Source organism: Tupaia chinensis, unplaced genomic scaffold (genome assembly GCF_000334495.1).
Source record: "Tupaia chinensis unplaced genomic scaffold, TupChi_1.0 Scaffold000041_1, whole genome shotgun sequence".
NCBI lineage: Eukaryota > Metazoa > Chordata > Mammalia > Scandentia > Tupaiidae > Tupaia > Tupaia belangeri.
Window position 1 is genome coordinate 1,783,610 of NW_006159496.1, and position 23,967 is coordinate 1,807,576.

At 46.7% G+C, this 23,967-nt stretch overlaps 2 protein-coding genes across 2 annotated transcripts in view; both read right to left on the bottom strand.

The window, feature by feature from the left end:
- Positions 1-21,592, bottom strand: part of LOC102475700 (sulfotransferase 1C2) — a 35,031-nt gene extending 13,439 nt beyond the window's left edge. Inside the window, exons 1-4 of the mRNA XM_027772944.1 lie at positions 21,513-21,592; positions 12,366-12,542; positions 11,888-12,013; positions 4,767-4,864 (exon numbers count right to left, since the gene is read on the bottom strand). Coding sequence (XP_027628745.1) covers positions 4,767-4,864; positions 11,888-12,013; positions 12,366-12,516 — 375 coding nt within the window. The 5' untranslated portion in view covers positions 12,517-12,542; positions 21,513-21,592. The remainder of the gene's footprint in view (positions 1-4,766; positions 4,865-11,887; positions 12,014-12,365; positions 12,543-21,512) is intronic.
- On the bottom strand, positions 13,242-22,161 carry LOC114008246 (uncharacterized). The gene is made up of 3 exons (XM_027772906.1): positions 22,084-22,161; positions 21,513-21,956; positions 13,242-13,577 (listed from the first exon to the last, which is right to left on the bottom strand). The coding sequence occupies exons 1-3, from the start codon at positions 22,126-22,128 to the stop codon at positions 13,242-13,244; spliced, it is 825 nt and encodes a 274-aa protein (XP_027628707.1). The 5' UTR covers positions 22,129-22,161.
- Between the last annotated feature and the right edge of the window lie 1,806 nt (positions 22,162-23,967).

The following is a 23,967-nucleotide window of genomic DNA, read 5'->3' on the forward strand; positions in this document are numbered from 1 at the left end:
CTGACCCTGGTGGCTTTGAAAACATGCTGCACATATGTGAGTGTGTTCCCCAAATCCTGACAGGATGGAGAAATAGTGTAGAAACTGCTGTGTGACCATGCACCATTGTGGGAATGCATTCTTCCTCTCCCCTGCTTTCTGTCTCTCTCTGGGGAATGCCCATGCCCTCTGGCAATAAGGGGAAAAGTAAGAAAGTGGATTTCCAGAGTTCTCTTTGGCAGGTTCTCTTCACCATCATGAAGGGGGCCGTGTGTACCCAGCTTAGCTCTCTTGTGCTGGCAATGAAAACTGGTCCTACTATGCCCCTGCCTCTCCACCTCCTAGCTGGCCCAGATTCTCTGTCAATTCTGCTCTCTATTTTGTACTTAGTCCTATTAATTAAGCAATTATTCTGACTTCTGGGGAGTAAAGGAGCAGAGAGAGAGAGACAGAGAGAGACCTCTAACTGGTCTTCACACCATGATAAACCCCCATGCTCAGCCAGTCCTGGGTCATGGCATGCTTATGCTTGGTGTGTTCAGGACAGTCTATGGACACAAAACGAAGACTTTCCCATGTGGATATGGGTCAGCCTGTGTTACTGCTGTGCCCCCATGCTTCCAACTCAATACTCAATTCACATTTAAATAATATTAATCCCAAAGTCAACCTTGAGTCATGAGCAGCTATTATTTACTTATTTATTTATCTATCTATATATTTATCTATCTATTTGCCATAGAAATGGCTCCACTGACCATAGAAAGACTGTGAGAGGGAAAGTGAGAAATCACTCCCCACTACACACCCTGTGGGGGATGTCTGGTGCTGCAATTCCTTGAGGACAAAATTTGGACTTTTTCCTATCCAAAGCTGATTCCCAGGGGACCTGGGAGAGACTACAAACATGAATGGACTGTTGATATTGGGACAGTATATCCTGTCCCAGACATAGTGTTTTATAATGCATAGTAAGCTCTCTTATTCTTTTGGTGATTTTTATTGGGAACAGAGACGAGATTTTCTTTAGCTAATTACTAATCTAAGAATTTCAAACTCACCTAAAACCTACAAGCTTTGACTCAGATATCCCACCTTTTTGGACCAGACCACTGTAAAAGACTCCTTATGCTGATAGACAACTATTCTGTTTTCAAAGCTATATAAAAGGAACCACTGTATCTCAGCACCCCAAGACCATGTTTGTCATTCTCCAGGTGGGTTCCTCATATTCATACTTAGAAATAAACCACATTAATTATTTTTTTCTAGAGTTGGTTAATTCAATTGATATTATTCTCCATTCTTCTCTTGGGATTTTGGGCGAGCTTGCATGCACATGTGCCTGATGTGATTTTTAAGAAGCCAGGTCTGAGACTTGCAACTGTGGTTGGTCATGTTAGAGTTCAGCATCTTAACCACTATGCCACCTGCTGGCCCCCATGATGAGCTATTTCAGTGCTGTATTGGTTTTTGCTTTAAAACAATTGATGATCATTTTGCCTGTTTTGGTCACTAGGGTCCTTTGTCAGTCTGGAGACAGTTTTGGTTATTATAACTGGGGGTGTTGGTGCTACTAGTTTCTAATGAGCAGAGGCCAAGGATGTGCTCCATACCCTACAATGCACAGAGGAGTCCCCCTGCTCCCATACCCAGGAAAGAATTTTACAGTCCAATCTATCAGTAGTGTTGGATTAACTGTCTTTCATAGCCTATACTCTGATGCTCTGACTTTCTGAGGCCTTGTTGAGCTCAGAGGGGCTGTCCCTTTATATAGATGGATATGCAAAGCAATCAACCTGTACCCACACCACAACCACCTCCTCCATGGGGCTATAACACCCTGGTCCACCATCCCCCTGCCTTATTTGTCCAGGCCTGGGGCCCGATAGCCAGCATAGATCCTGCACCCCAAGCCTGATGGGATTATCCAGACTGGCTTGCCTTAAACTCACTCACTCTGCCTTTTCAGTTCCTTCATGTAGAAATCAAATATAGATTCCTGCTCACGTTTTCCCCTCACCCCCTCTGGCTCCTGGCTGACCCTATGCTTTTCTGTGCGGCTCTGCATGGTATACTTTGCTTCCTGATTCTAGTCTGTGAACATGTGTGTCTTCCTCATGACAGTCATTTTTGTGTCTGTTTGTCTGTCCATGACTGAGGAAAGCAAGTTCCTGGTCCCTTTAAAGCAATTGAAGAAGCTGAGAAATCCTGCTTGTGAATGTATTTACTCTGTCAACTGTATTCTAAGTTTTAACACTCATCTTCTGCTCTTCAATTTACCAAGCTGCCAAGCACAAATTAAGAATGTGTAGGGACCAGCAGTTGGAGTAATAGATATGTCACTAACTCCCAAGTAGTTGACCGCGATTCGAGTCCTGGACCTGGTGGCTTAAACTCATGCCTGGCATGTGGGTATGTGTGTTCAAGATCCTGAGAGGAAAATGGAGGAGAAGGGATTGTGGAATGGCCAGCCCACCTGGGAGGGTGATTTCTCACTTTCTGCCTCTGTGTATTTCTCTGTCTTTGTGGCAAGCGTACACGCCCTACAGGAAAAAAAATCCTCTCAAAAAAAAAAAAGAATGTTTAAAAATTGCTTATTTCTACAGATAGACCTGCTTCCTGAAACTTTTCAACTTTGGATTATTTTTCACTTCATTGCTGCTTAATGATCATTTTATTAATCTTCTTTTTGTTTCTTCTCATGTTTCTTATTCTACTAAATCTATTAAAAAGTAGAGAATCTTCTATTCAGTTGTACCTATTTTGCACATTAGATTCTTGAGTTTTTTTTTTTTTTTTTGCGATATTTTTTCGCTATAGGGTGTGTGCGCTCGCCAGACAGAGAGAGACATAGAGACAGAAAGCGTGAAATCACCCCCCAGGGAGGATGGTCACGCCACAATCCCTTCTCCTCCATTCTTCTCTCGGGATCTTGGGCATGCACGCACACGCGCCCGGAGTGAGTTTTAAGCCACTGGGTCTGGGACGCGAACTGCGGTCGACTACGTGGGAGTCCAGCAACATAGCCATTACGCTAACTGCTGGTTCCCTATTCTTGAGTTTTTAAATTCAATGATCGTGTATATATATATTTATAGAAACTCTATTTTTTTATTTACCAGTTCTGTTTCTAAAAGAACTGGCCCTCTTGTACAGTGGTTAAGCTCTGTGCATTGGGAGCTGAATCCCATATGGCTGACTGGTTCAAATTGCAACCCCAGAGGCTTGAAAAACACATGTATGCACACATGCTTGCCCCAAATTCTGACAAGATGAGGAAATGTAGGTTTTTTTCTCACTGTCTCTCTCTGGGGAGCACACGCCCTCTGGAAATTATATATATATATATATATATGTGTGTGTGTGTGTGTGTGTATATATATGTATAAATGTATATTTATATATATTTATATATATATACACACACTTGATGTGGGAAGTTGAACTCAAGTGGGAATTGCATGGGACTGGAGTTGAATCTATGTCCTTCCTGAGATGAGCGGTGTTGGCTTTTACCAGGCATCCTGAAGACACTGCAATAGAGAATATCTTTCACTGATTTCTGAGTTTTTGGTTTCTTAGACAATGCAAGGAGTGCGTATTTGACTCTCAAATACTTGAGAAAGGAGGCCTGAGGCTGCATATTCTCAAGGGAACTTTGAACCCAGGTTAAGACAGAGGTTTCCTTTTTTCTGCCTTTGCCTCCCCATGTCCATTGAGGATTCAGCTTTCAGTGAGTCCAGCTATGGGTTCTCCCTTTCCTGGTGCCTTGTGTTCTAGGCTGTGACCATGTTCCTGTGCAGCCACTACAGCTCAAATTGCTGGATTATCCAGGTCTTTAGATTCCCCCAGAACAGCTCTGTCCTCAATTTATCCCTCTAGTTTCAGTTCTCTCTTTATTTTTGGAATTTAGGAACTGTTTTTACTCTATTTGATCTCAGTTGTGCATTTAAAAGAGAATTTGTGATATGTTATGCAGCATTATAGGTATTTTACACAAAAGGTGTCTGGATATCTAGATTGCCGTGATCTTGAAAATAGAATTTCTTGTCCCCTTATCCAACTTTACATAAAGATCTCAAGTCATTGGGTGTGAGATCCCCAAATGTGCTCCTGTCCCCTCTTAAGGAATGATCTCACCCTTGTTTTACCTTCATTCCCACCTCTGAGGAGAAACAGTGCCCACTTTCTTAGCAAGGTTGGCAGCTCAGCTTGTACCTGGCTCCACTCACCTCACTCTTCTTCATCCCTTGTTCATTTAGTGAATTTGTTCCAGTGCCCTCCACCTGCAGGAACTTACTGGCCCTGGATGTACCACCATAAAGTTCCAAAATAAGCAAGACATGAAATCCAGAGTCCACCAGATGCTGAGGTCAAGGTTCTCTCAAGAACATTCTTTTTTCTCCCCTCTCTCCCACTGACCTATTCAGGAAATTTTCCATGGTCTCTGTCAAGGACCACTGTCCTGTCCCCTTCCTTTTGTAGACAGACTTATTGAAAGTGCTGATGACACTTGCTGCCTCCCTTGTCTCTAGTTCTCTCTAGACACTCAGACTGGATTCTGTCTGCGTGTTGTATTTAACACTGTTAAGGTGAAACTCCTACAAAGTACAGAACTTTACACTGACTCCTACTGCTGAGAAAATTCTCAATACAGCAGACTGAAAATTCTCAATACAGTAGTCCTCAAGACTGCAGGTGAGGACTCATGTTCTGGGTTGGGATCTGGACTGGTCTTCATGGGATTACTCCTCTTCACCATGGGGGAACTGTTGCTGTCTTACCTTGCAGTTTTTGTCCCAGAATGATGGAGGCAACAGCTGAGTGGGAAGGTGAGTCCTTAGGGTTCGGGGTGAGGGCATCGCATTGGCTTTGTCCACACCTTTAAAATAATTCAAGAGGAAACATTTGCACAGAAGAAGTGCTGTGTGGGAACTTCTCCTCCAGGCTCTGTTCAGAACATCCCATCACCTGCCTGTATTGTTTCTTGATTTTCTTTTGGAATTTTATGATGGGATTATTGATATTACCTTTACTTTCATAGAATGACACAACTTGAGAACTGGAGAGGCACTTAGAGTCAACTAACTCTGTCACTTTAAAAGGGAGACAGAAGCTGAGAAAGGACAAATAACATCTTGTAGAGGCAGAGCCAGGCAGGACCAGAGAGCAGGCCTCTCTTTCCTCTCTGTGTGCAGACTGTGGGTCACCTCTGTGCCTCGCCTGAGTCTAATCACGTGTGTAACCTCTAAAAGCATAAATACACTTGCTGACGTGAGCCATGATTTCCACTTTCTCGCTTAAAACCCTTATTGGGCACTTGCTCTGCAATCACAGTACTCACTGAGGTCAGAGGGAAAGAACAGGCCTTTTCTCTAAGGAGCTCCCACAGTAGCGCTTGGGCAAACAGAGCCAGGGAAGCAGAGTCCAGTCCATGCTGATAGCTAGGATAGCTCCACAGATCCAGAGTGAACAACTACTGCTAGGGGGCGCTCTCGAGTTTGGATCCTAACAGAGTGGTTGAGGAAAAACCCATTTGAAGACCAGGAAGCCTGGTCAAATGGAAGAGGGTATTTTAATAAACTGGAAATAGGACTGATAATAAACTTAATTTTCACCATGTAATTGTGTTCTGAAGCACCCTCTCTGACGTGGTAGACCTAGAGGGTGACTGGGTCCTTAGCACCTCACCCAAGGCCCCCTAAGCCCTGACCTGAGCTGTCAGAGGAGGCAGACCCTCTCCTATTAGCATCTTGTTTTCCAAAGATGGACACAGGGCAGCAAGGGACTCGTGGTAGAGGTGCTTTTCTCTCTCTGCTGCTCATTGTGGAAGTGCTGTGACCATGCTATGAGTTTTTCAAAGAAGGTTATTTAGGTTTTCCATGAAAGAGGGAGAGAGAATAACTGAGACACATATGCCTGACACCCATGATCCACCCTCAGCCTCACCAGCCTGGATGACTGGGACAGGGTGCACACAGGTGTGCACAGAGAGAGCTTGGGACACAACCCGGGACCTTCCCGTGTGGCCCAGCATCAGAGAGCATTGTGCTGCTCCTGCACCCGAGGCCGGAGCCAGGAAGGTAATGAGTGCAGACTGCCCTCTCTGTGCCATCAGCGGGATTGGTGGGCCTCTGTCTACTGTGGCTGGTGGTTCTCCCAGCCTGAGGAGGAAGACGAAGACTGAGCATTCCCCCTGGTGGGAGGCAGTAGGTGAGGAGTTGAGGCTCTGGTCAACAACACCAAGTGCAAGGGGCCCCCGAGACTCAGACCCTCCCAGCTTTTGAGCAGCAGATCCTGGGATGACTCTGGTTGGAAACCTTGTTTTTTTCCTGATACTCAGCTTCCCACCTGTGCTCCCCAGGCCCTGTGTGTGCATACGTGCATGTGTACACATGTTGTACTAATGAGGGGGTAGGTTTTATTCTGATCAACTTTGATTTTATTTATTTTAGATGTTCAGACTCCCCAGTAACTTTTCTTTCTTTCTTAGAGAAAATGTTGCTGTGTACTCGCTGGAGAGACAGAGAGACAGAAAGGGAGAAATCACTCCCCAGGGGGATGGCCACACAGCAATCCCTTCTCTACTCTCCTCTTGGGATTTTGGGCATGCACACACACATGCCTGGTGTGAGTTTTAAGCTGCCAGTTCCAAAGCTTGAACTGTGGTTGACTGTGTGGGAGTCCAGTGATGTAACCATTATGCCATCTGCTGGTCCCTAAATGTACCATCTTAGTGCCACAGTTCAGCAGCGGTAAGTACATTCACACTGTACAATTCACCACCATTCAGTCAACACCCTTCATTTTCTACAACTGGAACCCCACACCTATTAAACACTATTTCCTCCTTCCCCTCCTCCCAGCCACTGGCAGCCACCATTCAGCTTTCTGCCCCTGCAAACTTGACTACACCAGGAACTGCATGGAATCCCACAGTATTTGTCTCTCTGTGCCTCACTTATTTCACTGGGCATAATGTCCTTGGGTTCACCCATGTTATAATGTGTCAGAATTCTCTTTCTTTTTGAGGCCCAGTGAGATTCCACTGTGTATATAGACCACTTCTGTTTAACCATTCGTCCTTCAGTGAACAGTAGGTTGCTTCTACCTTTTGGCTGTTGAGAATAACGCTACTGTGATTGTGGACATACAGAGAGCGGTTTGAGACCACCTTATCAATTCTCTTGGAAATATGCTCAGAACAGGAATTGGATCATACAGTTTCTGTAATATTTTCTAAAATAAAAAACCATTCTTATGTAAAAAGAAAAGTTGAAAATCACCTTTAAAAGTTTCTGAAGTTCAAATGCCTTGGCCAGGCCTGCAAAACAGCGTCTGCCTTATCTCCTACTCATACACGCTGGTGCTGCCGCCCCGGCCCCTGAGTGTGCACAGGTACCCTCCCTATGCTCTTGTCAGTCCTGCTCCCTCTTCAGGAGTCTTTTCGGACGTTACCGCTGCTGGTGCCAGGGTGGCCTGAGCATTATCAAGACCTCTCCTGTTGTAACCAAGTCTGAGGAAAATACACACCCCTTAAAGGCAAAACCAGGCTCGCAAGAAAACAAGACCCCCTCGTCCAAGAAATGAGGTAAGAGGAATCTGCAGGATAGAGAGGTGAGGGAGGTGGGCCATTAGCTGCCCTGAACTGGTCTCCTTCCCCTGGACCCCCAGTCCCTGGTTCAGGGGAGAAGGGGGCATGGGAAAACCACAGCCCCTGTCCTCCATTTCTCCACCCAGTCAGATTCCTGGACACACCTGCACACGTACTTTTCAAGCTGCCAGGGGTGGGATTTGAACGGCAGTGGGCCGCATGGGATCCAACTCCCTATGTGCAGGGATTGACGTTGTGCTATGGGGGAAGCCCTAGACTTGGCTTCTGTGAGGTGTAAAGCTCAGACAGGATCTATGTCCATTACTTCAATGTAAGTGTGAGACAGAAAAACTTCATTTACTGGCAAACGGAGCTAGGGTGATTTTTTTGTTCTTTTCCTTAAGTCTGGGTGCATGAAAATGGGCTTCCCGGAGAACTCAGAACCACAGTGCTGTCATCCCACCTGCGTGGACTTGAAATCACACCACCTGCCTGGGCCAGAAATGAACTTTAGGTGTATTAGAAGAAAAATGCTCCAGTGCAGGTGCAAGAGGAGAATGAGGGGAAGGAGATCATAATGCAAATCTCCAAACAAACAAGAAGCAAGTCCCACGAGAAAGGCTTAGAAAGCACGTAGGGGAATCGAACGTCCAGGACCTTAGCTCTTGGACATATTACTATGTTTAAACTGTACAAAAGAAAGAAAGACAACATTGAAAACATGAGCAAGGAACTAGAGACTCCCAAAAAGACTGGGAAGATCTGTAAAGTTTCTAAAAGTAAAAACACACAACTAATAGGATTAAATATCAGGAAACACATAACTAAAACGAAAACAGTGGCAGAACTAAAGAGACACAGTACAGAGAAAGAAGGAGAGGAAAACCACGAGAAACGGTAGTGGATAGAAAGGCTAGAAGGGAAGGTTCCAGATGGAGCTAGAGTGTTAGTCCACACCTGAAGCAGGGCCCAGGAAACCTGGCAGGAAGTGTGGTTTTTAGCTTGTCTATTCCTTCCTGATATCAGTGGTGCTCAGCTTTCCTGTCACATCTGATTTAATGCCCTGCAGACAGTGGCCATCCAGTGTCTGAACAGGTCTATATCTCTTTATTGGGATGTCTTCACAGTCCTCGTATGGTTCACAGTCATCCCCCCTGTTGATACTAGGAAGAACCTTCCTCCACTGGGACCAGCCCTGCTGGGAGGTATGGCCCATTGTCAACTCTGGACTTTCTCCAAAGAACCCCCACAGCAGAAAGAGATTCTGTAGGTTTGTGGCTTTGTGTGATGAAATCCACCCATGTTGTCTTTTATAAATACAGGTGCAATCACTCCACTAATTACAGTGCTTCATTACATGCCACAATTTGAATATGTCCCCCCAAACTCATGTGTTGGGCCACTGTAATGGTATTTAGGGTACTTAAAACTTGATCCTATTATTGTGTTGAAGAGGGTCTTTTGAGAGGAGATTGGTGAGTGGGTGTTCGGCCATAGCCCACGTGAGTGCATTCTGGTGGGTTTATATAGAGAGGAAATGAGACAGACCTACATGAAACACAGACCATGCTCTCTGCATGTGCCCACCACTCTCTGCTTCTGTCAGCCAGGCCGTGTTGTAGACTGCCTCATGCTAGACTCATGCCTTTGGACTTCCGATCTACCAGAATCAAATAAACCTCTATTTACAAATCACCCTGCCTTGGGTATTACTGTAAGCATCCCAAGAGTGGACTAAGACAGCGTGGTGCTATTTGCAGTATCTATCTGTGGGACCTTAACTTAGGGGGTCCTGACTGAGGGCAAGTGGAGTTATAAGGTCTTGTGACAAGCAGCACAGGGTCCATAGTATAAATGTTTGTTAGACTGACTGTGTCCGTCCTAGATTTCACCTCTGCACAAGTAACTCCTCCCCACCACACACACACACACACACACACACACACACACACATGCAAAGAGTCTTTTCAAAGTCTTTCCAAAGCTATTCTCCCTGGGGTACGTGTGCCACCATATGCACTGCCTCTGTAGCTGGGAGTCATAGGAAGGCAGAAAAGAACTCAGGTGGAGGGTGGGGAGTGGGGGACACTGACCCTGCAGGGCACAAGCTTGTCCATTGTCCAGTGCCATCTTTCTATTCCAGAGCCTACTGAGGGTGGTTGGGCCCTTGCCTGACACCAGTTAGTCTACGTAAGCAGCCTCCGTCCTTCTCTGGGTGACACCTCACCTCTGTTGGCTGGGGTTATCTACTCTGAAATAAACCATCGCACAGCTTCCCACCCAGCATGTCTGTCTGTGGCTGGGAAGATCATAAAGCCGGGATGGCTTGTTACCTGCATGAACAGAGTACCTTGGTTCTTACAGAGCTGTCTTGGCCTCCATGTGACATGCCAGGCTGGGTGACTGGGACTCATCCTGACTCAGATTGTACAGTAGCTGGGGTTGATGTGGGGTTGCTCTATGTTGTTTTCCATGCTGAATTACTGACTGGACACTCTGCTTTCACTGCTAAGAATAACATGTAAAATCTTGCTTAGGGCTGGCCCCATAGCGCAGTGGTTAAGGGCTGCACATTGGGAACTGGGTCCCACATGGCTGACTGTGATCCAAGCCCTGACCTGGCAGCTTGGAAAACACCCTGGGAGTGCTGTTCGTGTGTTTAAAACCCTAATGGGAGGAGAAATAGAGGGAAGAAGAATTGCGGCATGACTATGTCCCATTGGGGGTTGCTTTCTCTCCCTGCTATCCAGTCTGGCTATTGCACGCACCCTCCTAGCAATTAAAAAAAAAATCTTGCTAAGGCCTTTTCTATTTGATCTCCTAAACTGTCATCGGTAAGATGATGTGGCAGGGCAGGATGTAGGAGTACGATCACACAAAGGACTGGAATCGTCCAGGGAGCACACGGGCCCTGGGGCAAGGACCGGGCCTGGAGGTGTAACCATTTTCCATGTCACCACCTTTTGAGGAAGGCATTAATTCTACGGGCAGGTTGCAGCTGAGGAAATAGGTAGAGTAACTTGCTGGAGGTATGGGGAGTTATGGGGGGCACGACTTAAATCCTGGTTGCCCTTGACCGTTACACCTGAGCTGCTCGAGGTCGGACAGCAAGATAGACGGCTCTGACAGCCAGGAGTGGGGTCACAGCCATGCAGGCAAGGGCAGCTCGTGCACGGGGTCAGAACACTACAGAGTGGTCAGCTGCTGGGTTGCAAAGCCCAGTCACCTCCACAGCCAGGAACCGCAGAAGCTGGAGGAGCTCAGGGCTTGGGTAGGTGGGATCCTAGGAGAAGCAGAAAGCCTCTAGGACATCCTGACTTAGAGCCAAGCCCTTCCCCAGGTTATGAGTGAGTGCCCTCTGTACGTCAGATCACGGACGTCCTACTTCAGGGCATTTGTGGGGACATGTCAGGCCTCTGTCAGCAGTGTCTTCTGGTCCACAGCTGAACACCACAGCCTCACTGACAGAATCCCCACCGTGCTCCCTGCTGGCTGCCCCGATGTTCTACTGCCTGGATATCTGCAGTGCTGAGACTTGGGGGAAGAAGGCCGTTCTCTTATCCTTGTTCTGCAGAATGCTTTGCAGCTGCCAGGCACCCGGAACCTGTGTGTGTGTGTGCGTGTGTGTGTGTGTGTGTGTATTCTTCCCTTCTGGCTGTCTTCCTAAGCTTTGCTTTTTGCTGTGAAGAGAAAAACTTGCAGTGTAAGCACTACTTGAAAAGCATCTCTAGTGAACAGAAGAAACAGTCTCAAATGCATCTCGTATTGTGTGTGTATGTGCATGTGTCTATATCTACACGTGTACACACATGTGTATACATGTGCACTGTGTTTGTGCATATGTATTACTGTGTATGTAACATGCATAAAATTGTGTGTGCATATGTCCATATCTGTGCATTGGTGTGTGAATCTAGTGTGTGTGTATGTCCATTATTTCTGTTTGTGTGTGTGTGTGTGTGTGTGAATTATGATGCCCTCCCCGGCTGCACTGAGACTGCGCAGGGGTGACTATGGAGAGAAGAAGGCTGTGAATTGCTCACACACGGCCTTCCCTCTCCGCTGTGTGTTCTACAGTGACACAGGACCGGAGGGGTACAAGTTGGAAATACTGCATAACCAGGCCCTAGCATAAATCCTCACTTGGCGATTCACTTTCTGGCAAATCATCTTAGATAATATGTAGAAAGAGGAGGAGCAGAAGAAAAATGGAGGAAACATGTCAATAAGAATGAGAGTGAGAGAGAGGACAAAGGGGAGAAAAGTGGAGGACAGAGACAGGCGAGGAGGCGGCCTGTAGAGGGCGCTCACCCGAGGGCTGTGGCGGCCGCGCCCACTCGATGAAAGGGTGGCGGTGCTGGATGATGGAGCGCCGGCACTTCTCCACGTCCCCTTCCTGTTCTATCATGTCCACGATTTCCTGAATCCACGTTGTGCCTGAGGCCCAGAGGGAAGGGAGAGGGGCAGAAACCTATTAGATGGTCTTTCCCGAGTGTCCCCAGTAAACCAGGGTGACAGGAGATGGCCTTAGTTTCAGTGTCCCCCGTGCCAGGATCCGGCAGCCTGGACACCTGCAGGGAGGACGAGGGTGGAGCAGCAGGGCCGAGGCTGGAATCGCCAAGGGCAGTGCACAGTGTGGCTCGGAGCGTGTCCTCCGGGGATGTGTCCTGAGTGAGTGAGCTAGCGAGAGCCACTGGCCACGGAGCAGGGACCCACCTATCTCCCACCTAGGCGAGAAGCCCGGACTGGCACAGCGAGCCTGTCTTTGTGGTCCTCTGCCCATGGGCACCTGACTTCGGGTAGGTGCAGATGAGGAGGTCGTCGGGCTTGGCCTGAAAGCTCTGGATCTGACTCCAGTTGTCCCCCGTGGCAGGCTCGAGTGGGTTGCCCGCCACCTCTTTCAGCTGTGTCTGCCTCCCCAACTCTGCGGTCAGGGCCATAGTGTCTGGAGTTGAGGTGGGGAGCCCTGTAGGTAGACAAAAGGGATTTGTGAAGAATCGTGGAAAATAAACACAACATAAAGTGATCACCGTTGCCATTTCCAAGTGCACTTTCAGTTCAGTGTTACTAAGTACATTTACACTGCTGCCAACCTAGCAACACCTTCCATTTCCGGAAATTTCCATCTTCCTGAACGGAAACTGTACCCATTAAACACTGTCTCCCATTGGCCCCTGGTCCATTCTACCTGTCATCACATAGGCATTGAATCTCATATCAGGAAGGGGGTGAGCACAGTATAGGAAGACATATGATACAGTCAACATTCATGAACTTTTATTACAGTATGGGGAGTAGATGACTTCACAAATTCATGGAAAATTGGAATTAAAGTTTGTTTTAGTGCAAGAAAATTTTGAAATCTATCTGTATTTTTTCCATAATATACATCTCCCATGAATTTTTGAAGACTTCTTATATACTGCTATAATTACTTTATTTTTAGTTCTTGTTTTTCATTTCTTACTGTGCCTAATTTATAAATTTGGCTTAATCATATGTATTTATACAAAAAACAGTCTTTGTAGGGTTCCCAGTGTGGATTAAGGGGTGGCTACTATGAATTCTGCCACTCCCATAACTACTGCTGCTGGTATCACCATAGTCTCCTTGGTTTCATAGTTTGTCACAATATTGGCCTCTACCACCATAGAGACCACAGCTTTCACTTCCGAAGTTTCTTCCCTTTATGGATCCAAAACTTGAAGGTTGATATTTGACTTGCTAAAATTATCATAGCTCTCACCGCTTCCAAAAATGCTCCCATCGTTACCAAATCCATCAGAACCATCTCCACTGCCACCGAATCCATCACCATAGCTGCCTCCAAGGCCATCATGGTCCCTGAAGTTTCCTCCATGACTGAATTGTCACTGCACCAATACCACCTCCAGATCACCACAGTTTCCACTTTGACCTCTTGGGCTGGAAAGCCATCCAGGGCTGGCCTCCAGGGGACTTTGCTTCCTCCATAGCAATGGCCATTAACTAGATGGTGTTTCTGAATGGCAGTCTTATCCACGGAGTTATGTCACCAAATGTTATGAAAGCAAAGCACCTCCTTTTGGCACTGCCTTGAGGGGGGGTCATAATTTCAGTCAAGTTTTCCATGCTATGGAAAATAACCTTCTAGTTGATGTTCTTCACAGTCTCTGTAATACCATCAACAAAGATATTTTTCATGGTTCACCGGGCATGTGGTCTGAGAGTCTTCTCCTGAGGCAGCTCTCTGTGGTTCTACCACTCTTTCATCCACCCTGTGCCGTCTTGCATTTATGGCTTCTTCTGCTTCCTCATCAGTTGCTCATGTGACAAACCCAAAGCTCCTGGATCCCTTGTTGTCTGATCTCTCATTACCACACAATCCATAAGCCACTGTCCAAAGTGACTCTTCAGATTCTTCCCAGTTGTTTCCAAGCTAGCTTTCTCATTAAGAGATTCTGTAGATGTTCAAGTTCTTCAGGAGACTCTGAATTGGACAAGATGGCAGTGGGAAGGAAACTTCAATTGCCTCCCTTCTATCTTCCATCTCTGCAAACAACTGTCCTTACTATGGGGATCCAAAACTTGTTCGAGTGCCTGGTCCCACTGCAGTGAAGATCTTGATTTCCCACACCAGCAGTCTTCTAGGGCATCGTAAGAAAGTGCTTCTTTCTCTCACTCCTCTTTTTCTTCTTAAAGCCAGTTTGTTTACCTGGTGCTGAGAAGCTCTACCTGTTCCTGTCTGTAATTCATACCTTCCACTGCAGTCAGCTCAAGCATCTCTGAGAATATTTTCCACATTTTCTCTGACTTACCAAAGGATCCTTCAATGATCTGCTTTATACTTCAGCTGCTTTTTACCCAGCCCAGTTTTCTCTAATTCTGTTTGTGGTCCTTCTAAGTCTGTGTGGTTTTCATCACACTATGACTTTTGTCCAACTGATTCTGTGATTTACTTAGACTCTGCATTAGTGGTAATCCATACTGTGCAGTTGTTAGCTGCTCTTGCTCAGCCTTTGAACTTGCATGGAATATCTGCAGCTTTATCTTACTCTAGGATCTCCTTCTGTTTTTAGCCTGTACGTCATATAACAGCAACCCATTCACTCAGAGAGCTTTCTGGTAAGGACATGGACTTCTTGAATATACATGCTAAGAGAACTCCCAATTCTCACCACTATTCTAATTCTGTTCTCTGTGGATTCTAGATACTCTATATGAAAAGAATTATACAAGTCTTGTTCTTTTGGATCCAGTCTATTTTACTTAGATTAGTATCTTCAAGGTTCATCCATGTTGTAGCATGAGTCAGAATATCCTCCCTTCCTAAAGCTGAATAATATTCCATGTAGGCATATACCATGTTTTGTTTATGCATCCATTCATCCATGGACACATGGGTTGTTTCAACCTCTTGGCTATTGTGAACCATGTTGCTATGAACATGCGTGTACAAATTTCTCTTTGAATTTCTACTGTCAGTTCTTTTGGGGATACACTCACAAGTAGAATTGCTGGATTATATGGCACTTCTATGCTTAATTTTTTGAGGAACTGCCATATCATTTTCCACAGCAGTTGTACCATTTTTATTCCCACCAATAGTGCACAGAGAATTCAATTTCTCCAAAGTATCACCAACTCTTGCTACTTTCTTTTTTATAATTTGTTTCATATTGATAATAGTCATTGTAATGCATATGAGGTGATATCTGAGTGTGGTTTTGATTTACTTTTTCCTAAAGACTAATGTCTTAATTCGTTATTGTGTTAGGGTGATTTACAAAGTATGGAGGCATATTTGTCTTGTGATTCTGGTGGCTGAAAAGTTCAAGAGTATCAGGCTGGCCTCTGGCCAGACCCTGGTGCTATATCGCAATATCACAGTATGGCTGAGGGGAGCAGTCAGGTCAGAAGAGACATGCAGAGAAAGAGAAAACAGAATTCCCACTCCCTCTGTTTGTCCCTCCCATGCCTTCAACTGTCTTGATGATGCCCTCCCTTTTGGGCCACCTCCCAAAGCCATTATACTTGAGATCAAGCTTCCAGAACATAAACCTTTGAGGGACGAACCATTATCCAAACCATGCAATGAATGACGCTGAGCATCTCCCCATGTGCTATCAGTCACTTGTATAGTTTTGGAGAAATGTCTGTTCCAATCTCTTGCCCAATTTTTGCATTTGTTTTTGTTGTTGTTTGAGAAGGTTTTTTTAAAAAGAGGAAAGCAATCACTATTGAGAATAATTTGCTACTGGGACTCCACAGGACATTTGATCCTATTATAAATAATGAGGAGATAATATTTCAAAGCTAACATTTATGGAACCCTCTAATTCGCCATGCGCTGAACCAGCTGTCTTATGAATATTAACTCTTTTTAATTCTTGCATAATATGAGCATTAGAACTTTAGAGTTGACAGGAGTCTTATCAGTAAAGGATTGTTGGAAATTAAGTAAAAGAATCTGGCCCCACTGCTTCATGGACTGGATGAGAAATCTGGATGACCAGCTTACTGATGCTAGTCTTCCAGTGGCTTCTGCTCTCAGAGAGAGTCCAGTACTTTAGGATGGAGACTATGTTTTCAGAAAGGGAAAGACAAAATATTTCTGAAAAAATTTCAAATATAAGAAGAAGTGGGACCAGCAGATGGCATAATGGCTATGTCACTGGACTCCCATGTAGTCAATTGTGGTTTGAGTCCCAGACCTGGTGGTTTAAACTCACGCCGGGCATGTGTGCATGTGTGCTCAAGATCCTGAGAAGAGAATGGAGGAGAAGGGATTGTGGTGTGGCCATCCCCCCTGGGGAGTAATTTCTTGCTTTTTGTCTCTCTGTCTCTCTCTCTCTCTTTCAGGTGTGTGCACGCACCCTATAGCTAAAACTTTCTTTTAAGGGGTGTGCCCCCCCCCTCTTGCTAAAACTTCTCCAAAAAAAAAAAAAAAGCTATATTTATAATGTGTCCAAGGAAGGAGCTTGAAGAATACCACGGTGTGGTCAACTTCAAGAGAAGATGTAAGAGAACTAACATTTTCTGTAGGCCTTCTATGTCAAGTCCTTCACAGACTCTTCTATTAATTCACACATGATGATATTAAGGAGGAATAAACCTCCTTACAAATGTGAAGAAGACAAGAGCCATCTGATTGGTAGAATTGCAGCCAACGTCTGCCTACGAGTGTCACATTCCTTCTTAAAAAGTGCCCTGTAGTGAGCATAAATGTGTATATTTAAGAGAATTTGAAATAAGCCCAAATGTACAAGGTAAAAATCCATCACACAAGAATTATTTGTCTTTTCTTTTTTTTCCTTTGGAGAAGTTTTGGCTATAGGGTGCATGCACTCACCAGAAAGAGAGACAGAAAGCAAGAAATCACCCCCCGGGGGGTTGGCCACACCACAAACCCTTCTCCTCCCTTCTCTTCTAGGGATCTTGGGCACACATGCACATGCACAGCATGAGTTTAAGCCACTGGGCCTGGGACTCGAACCGTGATTGACTACATGGGAGTCCAGTGACATAGCCATTAAGCCAACTGCTGGTCCCTCTATGTCTTTTTGAAATGTTTATTGTGGTCATTGGCAGAACCATGGCTAACAAAGACACACATTCTGATCTCTAATATGTGGCACTGCATGACAAAGGGACTTTGCAAGTGCAATTAAGGTTAAGGACTCTCCAGGCAATGAGGTTGTCCTGGATTATCTGGGCTGGCCTAAGGTCACTTCAATGGCACTTGAAAGTGGGCAAGGGAGCCAGAAGATGCTAAAGAGCAAGATACAGAAGAGGCTGGGAGGATTCGAAGCATGAAGACTCAACCCTCCAATGCTGGCTTGGGACAATGGGGAGCACTGAGCCAAGGCAGAGCCTCTGGAAGCTGAGAACAGACCCCCGAGTCCCCCCGAGTCAACAGCCAACAAGAACATGGGGACTTAGTCCCATAGCTACGTGCGAGAGCATTCTGCCAACGGTCAGAATGAGCTTGAAAGAGATTAGTCTCTAGTCTCCAGGAAGGAACACAGCCTTGAAAGTCCCTAATATACCCAGAAACATCTGCTAGGGCTCTGACTTAGAGATGTGGGAGATAAACTCATGCTGTTTTAAACTGCCTGATGTGTGACACTGTTAAGATAGCAATAGGAGGGAACCAGCAGTTAGCGTAATGGCTATGTCACTGGACTCCCACATAGTAGACCGTGGTTCGCGTCCTGGACCCGGTGGCTTAAACTCATGCTGGGCGTGTGTGTGTGCGTGCCCAAGATCCCAAGAGGAGAATGGAGGAGAAGGGATTGTGGCATGACCATCCCCCCTGGGGGGTGATTTCTTGCTTTCTGTCTCTATGTCTCTCTCTGTCTGTCTGGCGAGCGCATGCGCCCTATAATGAAAACCTCTCAAAAAAAAAAAAACTAAAAAAACTAAAAAAAGATAGCAATAGGAAATTATACGTACCACAAAACATTCATTGGATACTATTATGGACTGAATGGTATTCCTCCCGGTTCACATATTGAGGCCATGATCCCCAGTAGAGCACTTCAGTAAGTTCAAATGAGGCTGTGAGGGTGGGCCCTAGTCCATTCCAACTGGGTCTTTGTAAGAGGAGATTAGGACACCCAGAGACACCAGGGATGTGTTTGCATGACCAGAGAGATACAGGGAGAAGATGCCATCTAAGAGGCAAGGAGACAGGTCTCAGGAGAATCTAACCCTGTCGACACCATGACTTTGGGCTTCCAGCCTCCAGAACAGTGAGCATAAGTTTCTGCTCTTTAAACAACTCAGTTGTAGTGACATTAATTTCAGAATGGCTCTTCGTGTGCGTGTGGGTGGTATTGCTCACTTACGGATGCCTGTGGTTCTCATGATTTTAGGATCCCTGGGAAAGCTGGAGGGGTGAGAGCATCTACTCTGTATGTACCCGGAGCCCCTTGGGAAGAGGGAGGCCCCAAAGTCATGGTAGCAGTGGGTCCCTGTTACGGCCTGGGAGAATTGTGACAGATGCCTATCCACAGCTAAAGCAGAGCTATGGAAGTCAGAGGAGACACCTCCAACTTGTCTGAAAGCCTAGTCCTTGTGGACAGGAGAAAGCTCACTGTGAGCATGCTGTGAGGAGAACCGAGGTTGGCTAGCTGCCTCCTTGTGGGGGCGACTAGCTACGTTCTTTGAGTATTTCAGATTAGGGTGTGAAATGCCCAGAAAACACCAAAAGGGTTGTTAAAGTCTTTACCAAAGCTATAGGGTGAAAGGAAATCAGGAGGGTTGGAAATGCAGTCTTCTGGCCACTGTTCTGGGGTACTGAGTACAGAGTGGGAGGTGCGAGTTAGACCAGGCTGAACAGGGAGTCCTCTGCCTACTCTGGAGGATAGGCTGGGCCACTCCCAAGTGCAGCTTCCTCATGGAGGAGGGTGGAGGCGTGTATGCTGGGACCCATGGGCTGGTGGCTTATCCCATGGGGTGCTTTAGTTTTGGAGGATGGAGAGAGATACTGGCTCATCCCCTGACTCAGAGTGTGGCCCAGGAAAGCCAAGTAATGACCACGAGGAACTGGCCACCAGGCTTCTCTGTGATGGGATACTGGTGAGGAATGGAAGTGCTCTAAGATTTGAGTTTGATGACTACAGAGGGTTCCAAGATAAAGACCCTGAATAGTAGAGCTAGTTCTAGTGGGTCTTGCAAACTGGAATCTCATTTGCAGACTCCCTGGAGAATTGTAGATGTAACACAGTGTGCAGTAATAACCTGTGATGATTTATCTCTCCCCTCTCAAGCACCTATGATGGCCTGGGAATGGGAAATAATACTGGCAAAATTCAGGGATTGGCAATCAATAAAGTTCCCGGGCATTACCTGGTTGGGTAAGACAAAAGGAAATAAGACGCGATTGCTTAAAGGTGCCACTGTGTGCTTTTTGTAGTTACCTGTCTTGCGCAGGTGGGATAGATGTTACAGGAGCCAAGGGTTGTCAGAAATGCCATTGCACTGGCTCCGTATCAGTATTTAGGAGCTGAAGTAAACAAAAACTCTTACGACCATGTCTGTTTTCATTGCTGGAGTTAAAGAGCCAGTGCTAGATGCTGTTCAGCCTCCTTGAACAATCAAGCCAGTGGAGGGGCTTGAGTGGGGTTGAAATGGAAATTTCCCCAGGTTGGGTAAGATTTCTCTTGTTAGAGGGTGAGAAATCTCCCTGCCAGCTAAATCATGTCCACTGACCCTGTTGAGGTTCTGGGCCCACATGCTATAGCCTGTCCAGTCATTAACATGGTCATTCGCAATCACAGTGACATTAGGAGTAATCTAGTCATCTTTGTTTCCTGGACAAAATGTATGGTGTAGGTCCCCAGGAAAGACTCCCCAAGCTGGGGAGCATCCTGGCTCATGGGGACCAAATGGCAGCTGCCCCGTTAAACTTTTTTCATGGTCTTTTCCTACTGAAGTGCCTGACACCAGTGATGGCCAACATGTTGCTGACTGAGGTCCTACCTACGCTAATGTCCACGCTGCTCCAACTACTGGGTCTGTGCGCTGCAGCCAGCATCCAGCTCTGAAGGCGCGCTGTGGATGGTCACTGCATTTCACTGGACTGACTGTGAAGAGTCAGGAGGACTGGTCAGTCATGGCCTGCTAGGTGCCCTGAAGGCACCAGTGGAGGACGACGCTGACCGCCCATGCCTATCACACCTCGAAGGGCTGGGTGGCTTTATGTCACACACAGGCAGTTGGGACCCAGAGCCCTGTTCTGCATAGTCCTCTCTAGGACTGACCAAACTGGTTGCTAGCATTGCTCTCTGTCTTGCAGTGTAATGGTGCCCAAGGAATTAACAGAACTTCCTTGGTGTAGGGTAATACCCTCTGAAGTCAGCCACCTGCTCTCTGTCTACTTGCATGGCCAGCCTTTAGAAGAACTATCAATAATAGTGGAGACGGTCCCTCCTGGTCACAGCTATGAGCTGCAATTCAGCTTTCTTTCAGAAGTAGAGGAATCAGGTGATGGATGATGCTTAATCTAAAGCATCAATGGCAGACAGGTACCACGTTTCATGATGAGAAGGTGAGTCTTGGGCTAAGGAGCTGGAAGAGAGGAAGATGTGACCGGAAAGGACTGACCATGAGAGCAAAGGAAGGACTCCACCATCTTCCTGCTGCCTTGGCTGGAGACGGGGCCACCTCATCCTTTTGTTCTGCATCCCTTGATTCTGTGATAAATTAACCCACGATCACACCATACCTGCCTTCTCCAGCCCTTAAAAACCCCTAATTCCCTCTAGCCTGGGAGGTAAGTTTGGGTTTTGTTTTCCTCACTGAGTATACTCTGAGAAAGTCTTTTCTGTCCTTGCAAATTTGTCATCTCTGTAATTGGCAAACTGAGTGTTGGGCAAACTAACTTAGGTTTGGTGACAGAGTGAATTTTGAGTCCCTGCTGCTGTGAAGTGTTGCTGCAGGTTACCTGTTGGCTACCTAGCCAAAGAGAAGGGAATTCACCGGAGAGGGGCACGTAAGACTGTATGGGGCCCCAGAGTTGGGGTGCAGTGACAGCCTGGTTCTACTGTGTCCTCTACTTCACTGCATTTCAAAGTGTTCAGAACCTGGGCTGTTATTCGGATCCCATCAAGACATCCTGGCACCTTGGATCCCTAGCTCCTGAATAGTCGCACCTTCCTTGCAAGCTTGTCCCCATTTTCCATCGATCTACATGAGGTCCCAGATCAGTGGAAGGAGGGAGAGGTGGAAGCTGTAAATGCTAGCTTGAACCAACCTCCCCTGAATCCCTCTCGGGGTCTATGAGTTAGCTCTGACAGTAAGTGTTTACCAAACCCTCTATGAAACTGTCTGCTTCGATTTGGCCTTATAGAGCAAGTACATAGTAGACAAATACCAGCATGACTAAGTAAAGATTTAAAAAAAAAAAATACAGCACTTTAAGTACAGCATTTCTTTTAAGGCGTGTTCTTACCTTCAAGTTCCAGCTGAGAGTCAGCAGCCTGAAGCCCGAATGACCAAGGGTCAGTGGGCACGGAGAGCACATTCCATGGAAGCAGGACTGCCTGCCCTGGGCATGGCAGTTGCACAGGCTCAAATTACCACTGGGCAAGCAGTCCGGGGCGTTCCCTAGGTGGAGGCACTTTGGGAGGTTCTCAGCATCGGTGTGGGAGGTGGAGCCCTTACTGGAAGAATCAGGACTGAACAGAACCAGACCTGTGACCCACCTGAGGGAGGAGCTCCGGACTCTGCAGGGATCACTGGACCATGGCCCCCACTGCTCTGCAGACTCAGCTGGAAGCTGAACACAGGGAGGCAGACACCCTCTGCTCCTTCCTCTCTGACGCCACCTAGTGTCTGCAGGGAGCTCACTGGTCTCAGGCTGCTGGGCTCCTCCCTCCTCCAGCTGGCACAGGACCTACAGAGGGCAGGGAGGGGTGGGAGGGTGGTGCACCCCTCCTCTAGGAGCAGATGCTCCAGGTCCAGATAGGCTCCAGCTGCTTGGGGGATCTTCCTCTCTTCCAGCTCCGTAGCCTGAGACTCACCTTCTCATCCTGAAACGTGGGTAGCAGTACCTGCCTGCCATCCATGCTTTAGATGAAGAACCCCAATGTTGAAGAAAAGCCCTTGCCTAGCACATAGTAAGGGCTTCCCAAGGCTTGCTCTTCTTTCCTCTCCCCAAACTGTATTCATCTGTACCTAAACATGGCGAGGACAGAAGTCTAGAGCTTGGTTGTGTATTACTCACATCTTGCCTTGTCCTACAAAAGATACACTCAGATGGAGGCAGATGTATTCCCTGATGCCTTTGGCTACCTGGGACATCAAACTCATTGCTGTGTTGATCTCCGAACTGCTCTCTCTTGCCAGCTCCCTGTTCACGACCCAGCGCTTTTCTTCTGGAACTGAAGTATCACCATGCAGTCCAGCTGGCTTCCTGCCAAAGCCTCCCTTGTCCTCTGTGACCCTGTGCCTGCTGTGACTTCTCTGCTGACATCTCTTTGCCCTTCCCTTTTCCACAAGGGCTTTTCTTTTTTTAAATCACATTTCTTCTCTCTACTCTCTTCCCTATTCCCCTGGTTCCAGGCTGTCTGGAATCACACAGCATGCGGTCCATACAGTTCATCCATCCTTCTTCGACAGCACCCCCCTTCTTATTTTGATGAGTAGATCTACAACCCTCTAGGATGGCACTTAGGGACTAGGTCTAAGTCCACCTGTAACACTTTTTAAAGAACATGTCTGTCTCCCAATCAGAATGGGCTGCACAGGATGGTTTCAGTGAATAGCTGTTCACTATTTACCTACTCGACCAGATGAACATATCTACTGAATGGATAAAAAAATAAATGGAACAAAAACTTTAGCTTCCAGGACTTGGACAGTCAGATAAAGAGACAAAAATATAAAATGCTAGTTTGCTCCAGGGCCAGCAAGCCTTATGTGTGAACGCTTCCTTTAAGAGTGCCCCCCTCTGAGCTCTCTCCTTGCCTCACCCTAGTTCCTCCTTGGCTTGGGCAGTAAGTACCATCCACACAGATTGCCTGGTTTCTGATTCTTGCCCTTCTGTACAAGTTCCTGAGCTGTTATTGTTTCTGAGAGCCAGGTCGAGCCAGTACCGTCTGGAGTCAGAGGAAATGCTACACACAGCTGCTGCACACCAGAAAGCCAGTGCTGCCCTGGCCTCCGTGAAGAGTTTCATTAGGAACCTGGTCATGGTTGGTAACTGAGCACGCTAGCCCAGCTGCCTGACCAGCATGGAAAGGACAGCGTCTGTGTCCCAGGGGCTCGCCCTGAGGAGCGAGGGGACAGCGATCTCTGCCTGGACTCTGCCTGGGCTCGGCCATCTGGACCCTGCACTCTTCAGCCTACAGCCCAGGTGCTTGGGACAGACTTGGAAGTAGGTACTTGCTCCAGTCCTGCAGGTCCTGTGGTCCCTCCTCCACGGGGAGGGGAGTTTATACCCATAGGGCCTGTGGTCCCGGCTGGGCAAACCCTGACTGTCTGCTCCATCCAGATTTCTTATTAGACTGGAAGCCCGGCTCAGGACTCGCCTGGTCTGGGCTCTCTAGTCTTTTTACTTTCTTCCTTTTTTTAAAATCACACACTGTTCACATAATTATATCTCTTGATATATTTTTTAAAAGTTTATTTCTTTAGAGAGAGAGAAAGATGTATCGTCCCCAACAGATTCCTGGTGCTGTTGCCTACCCAGCTTTCAGCCAGGCCTGTCACTGGCACAGTCAGGGTGTCCCAGACTTGGCTTGAACCAGGAACCTTCCCATGTGAGTCAGCATTTCAGAGCATCACATTTATTTATTGATTGATTTATTTCTAGATTTTTGCCCTAGGATGTGTACATTCACTGGAAAGAGACAGAGACAGAGACAGAGACAGAGACAGAGAAAGAGGGAATCACTGCCCTAGGT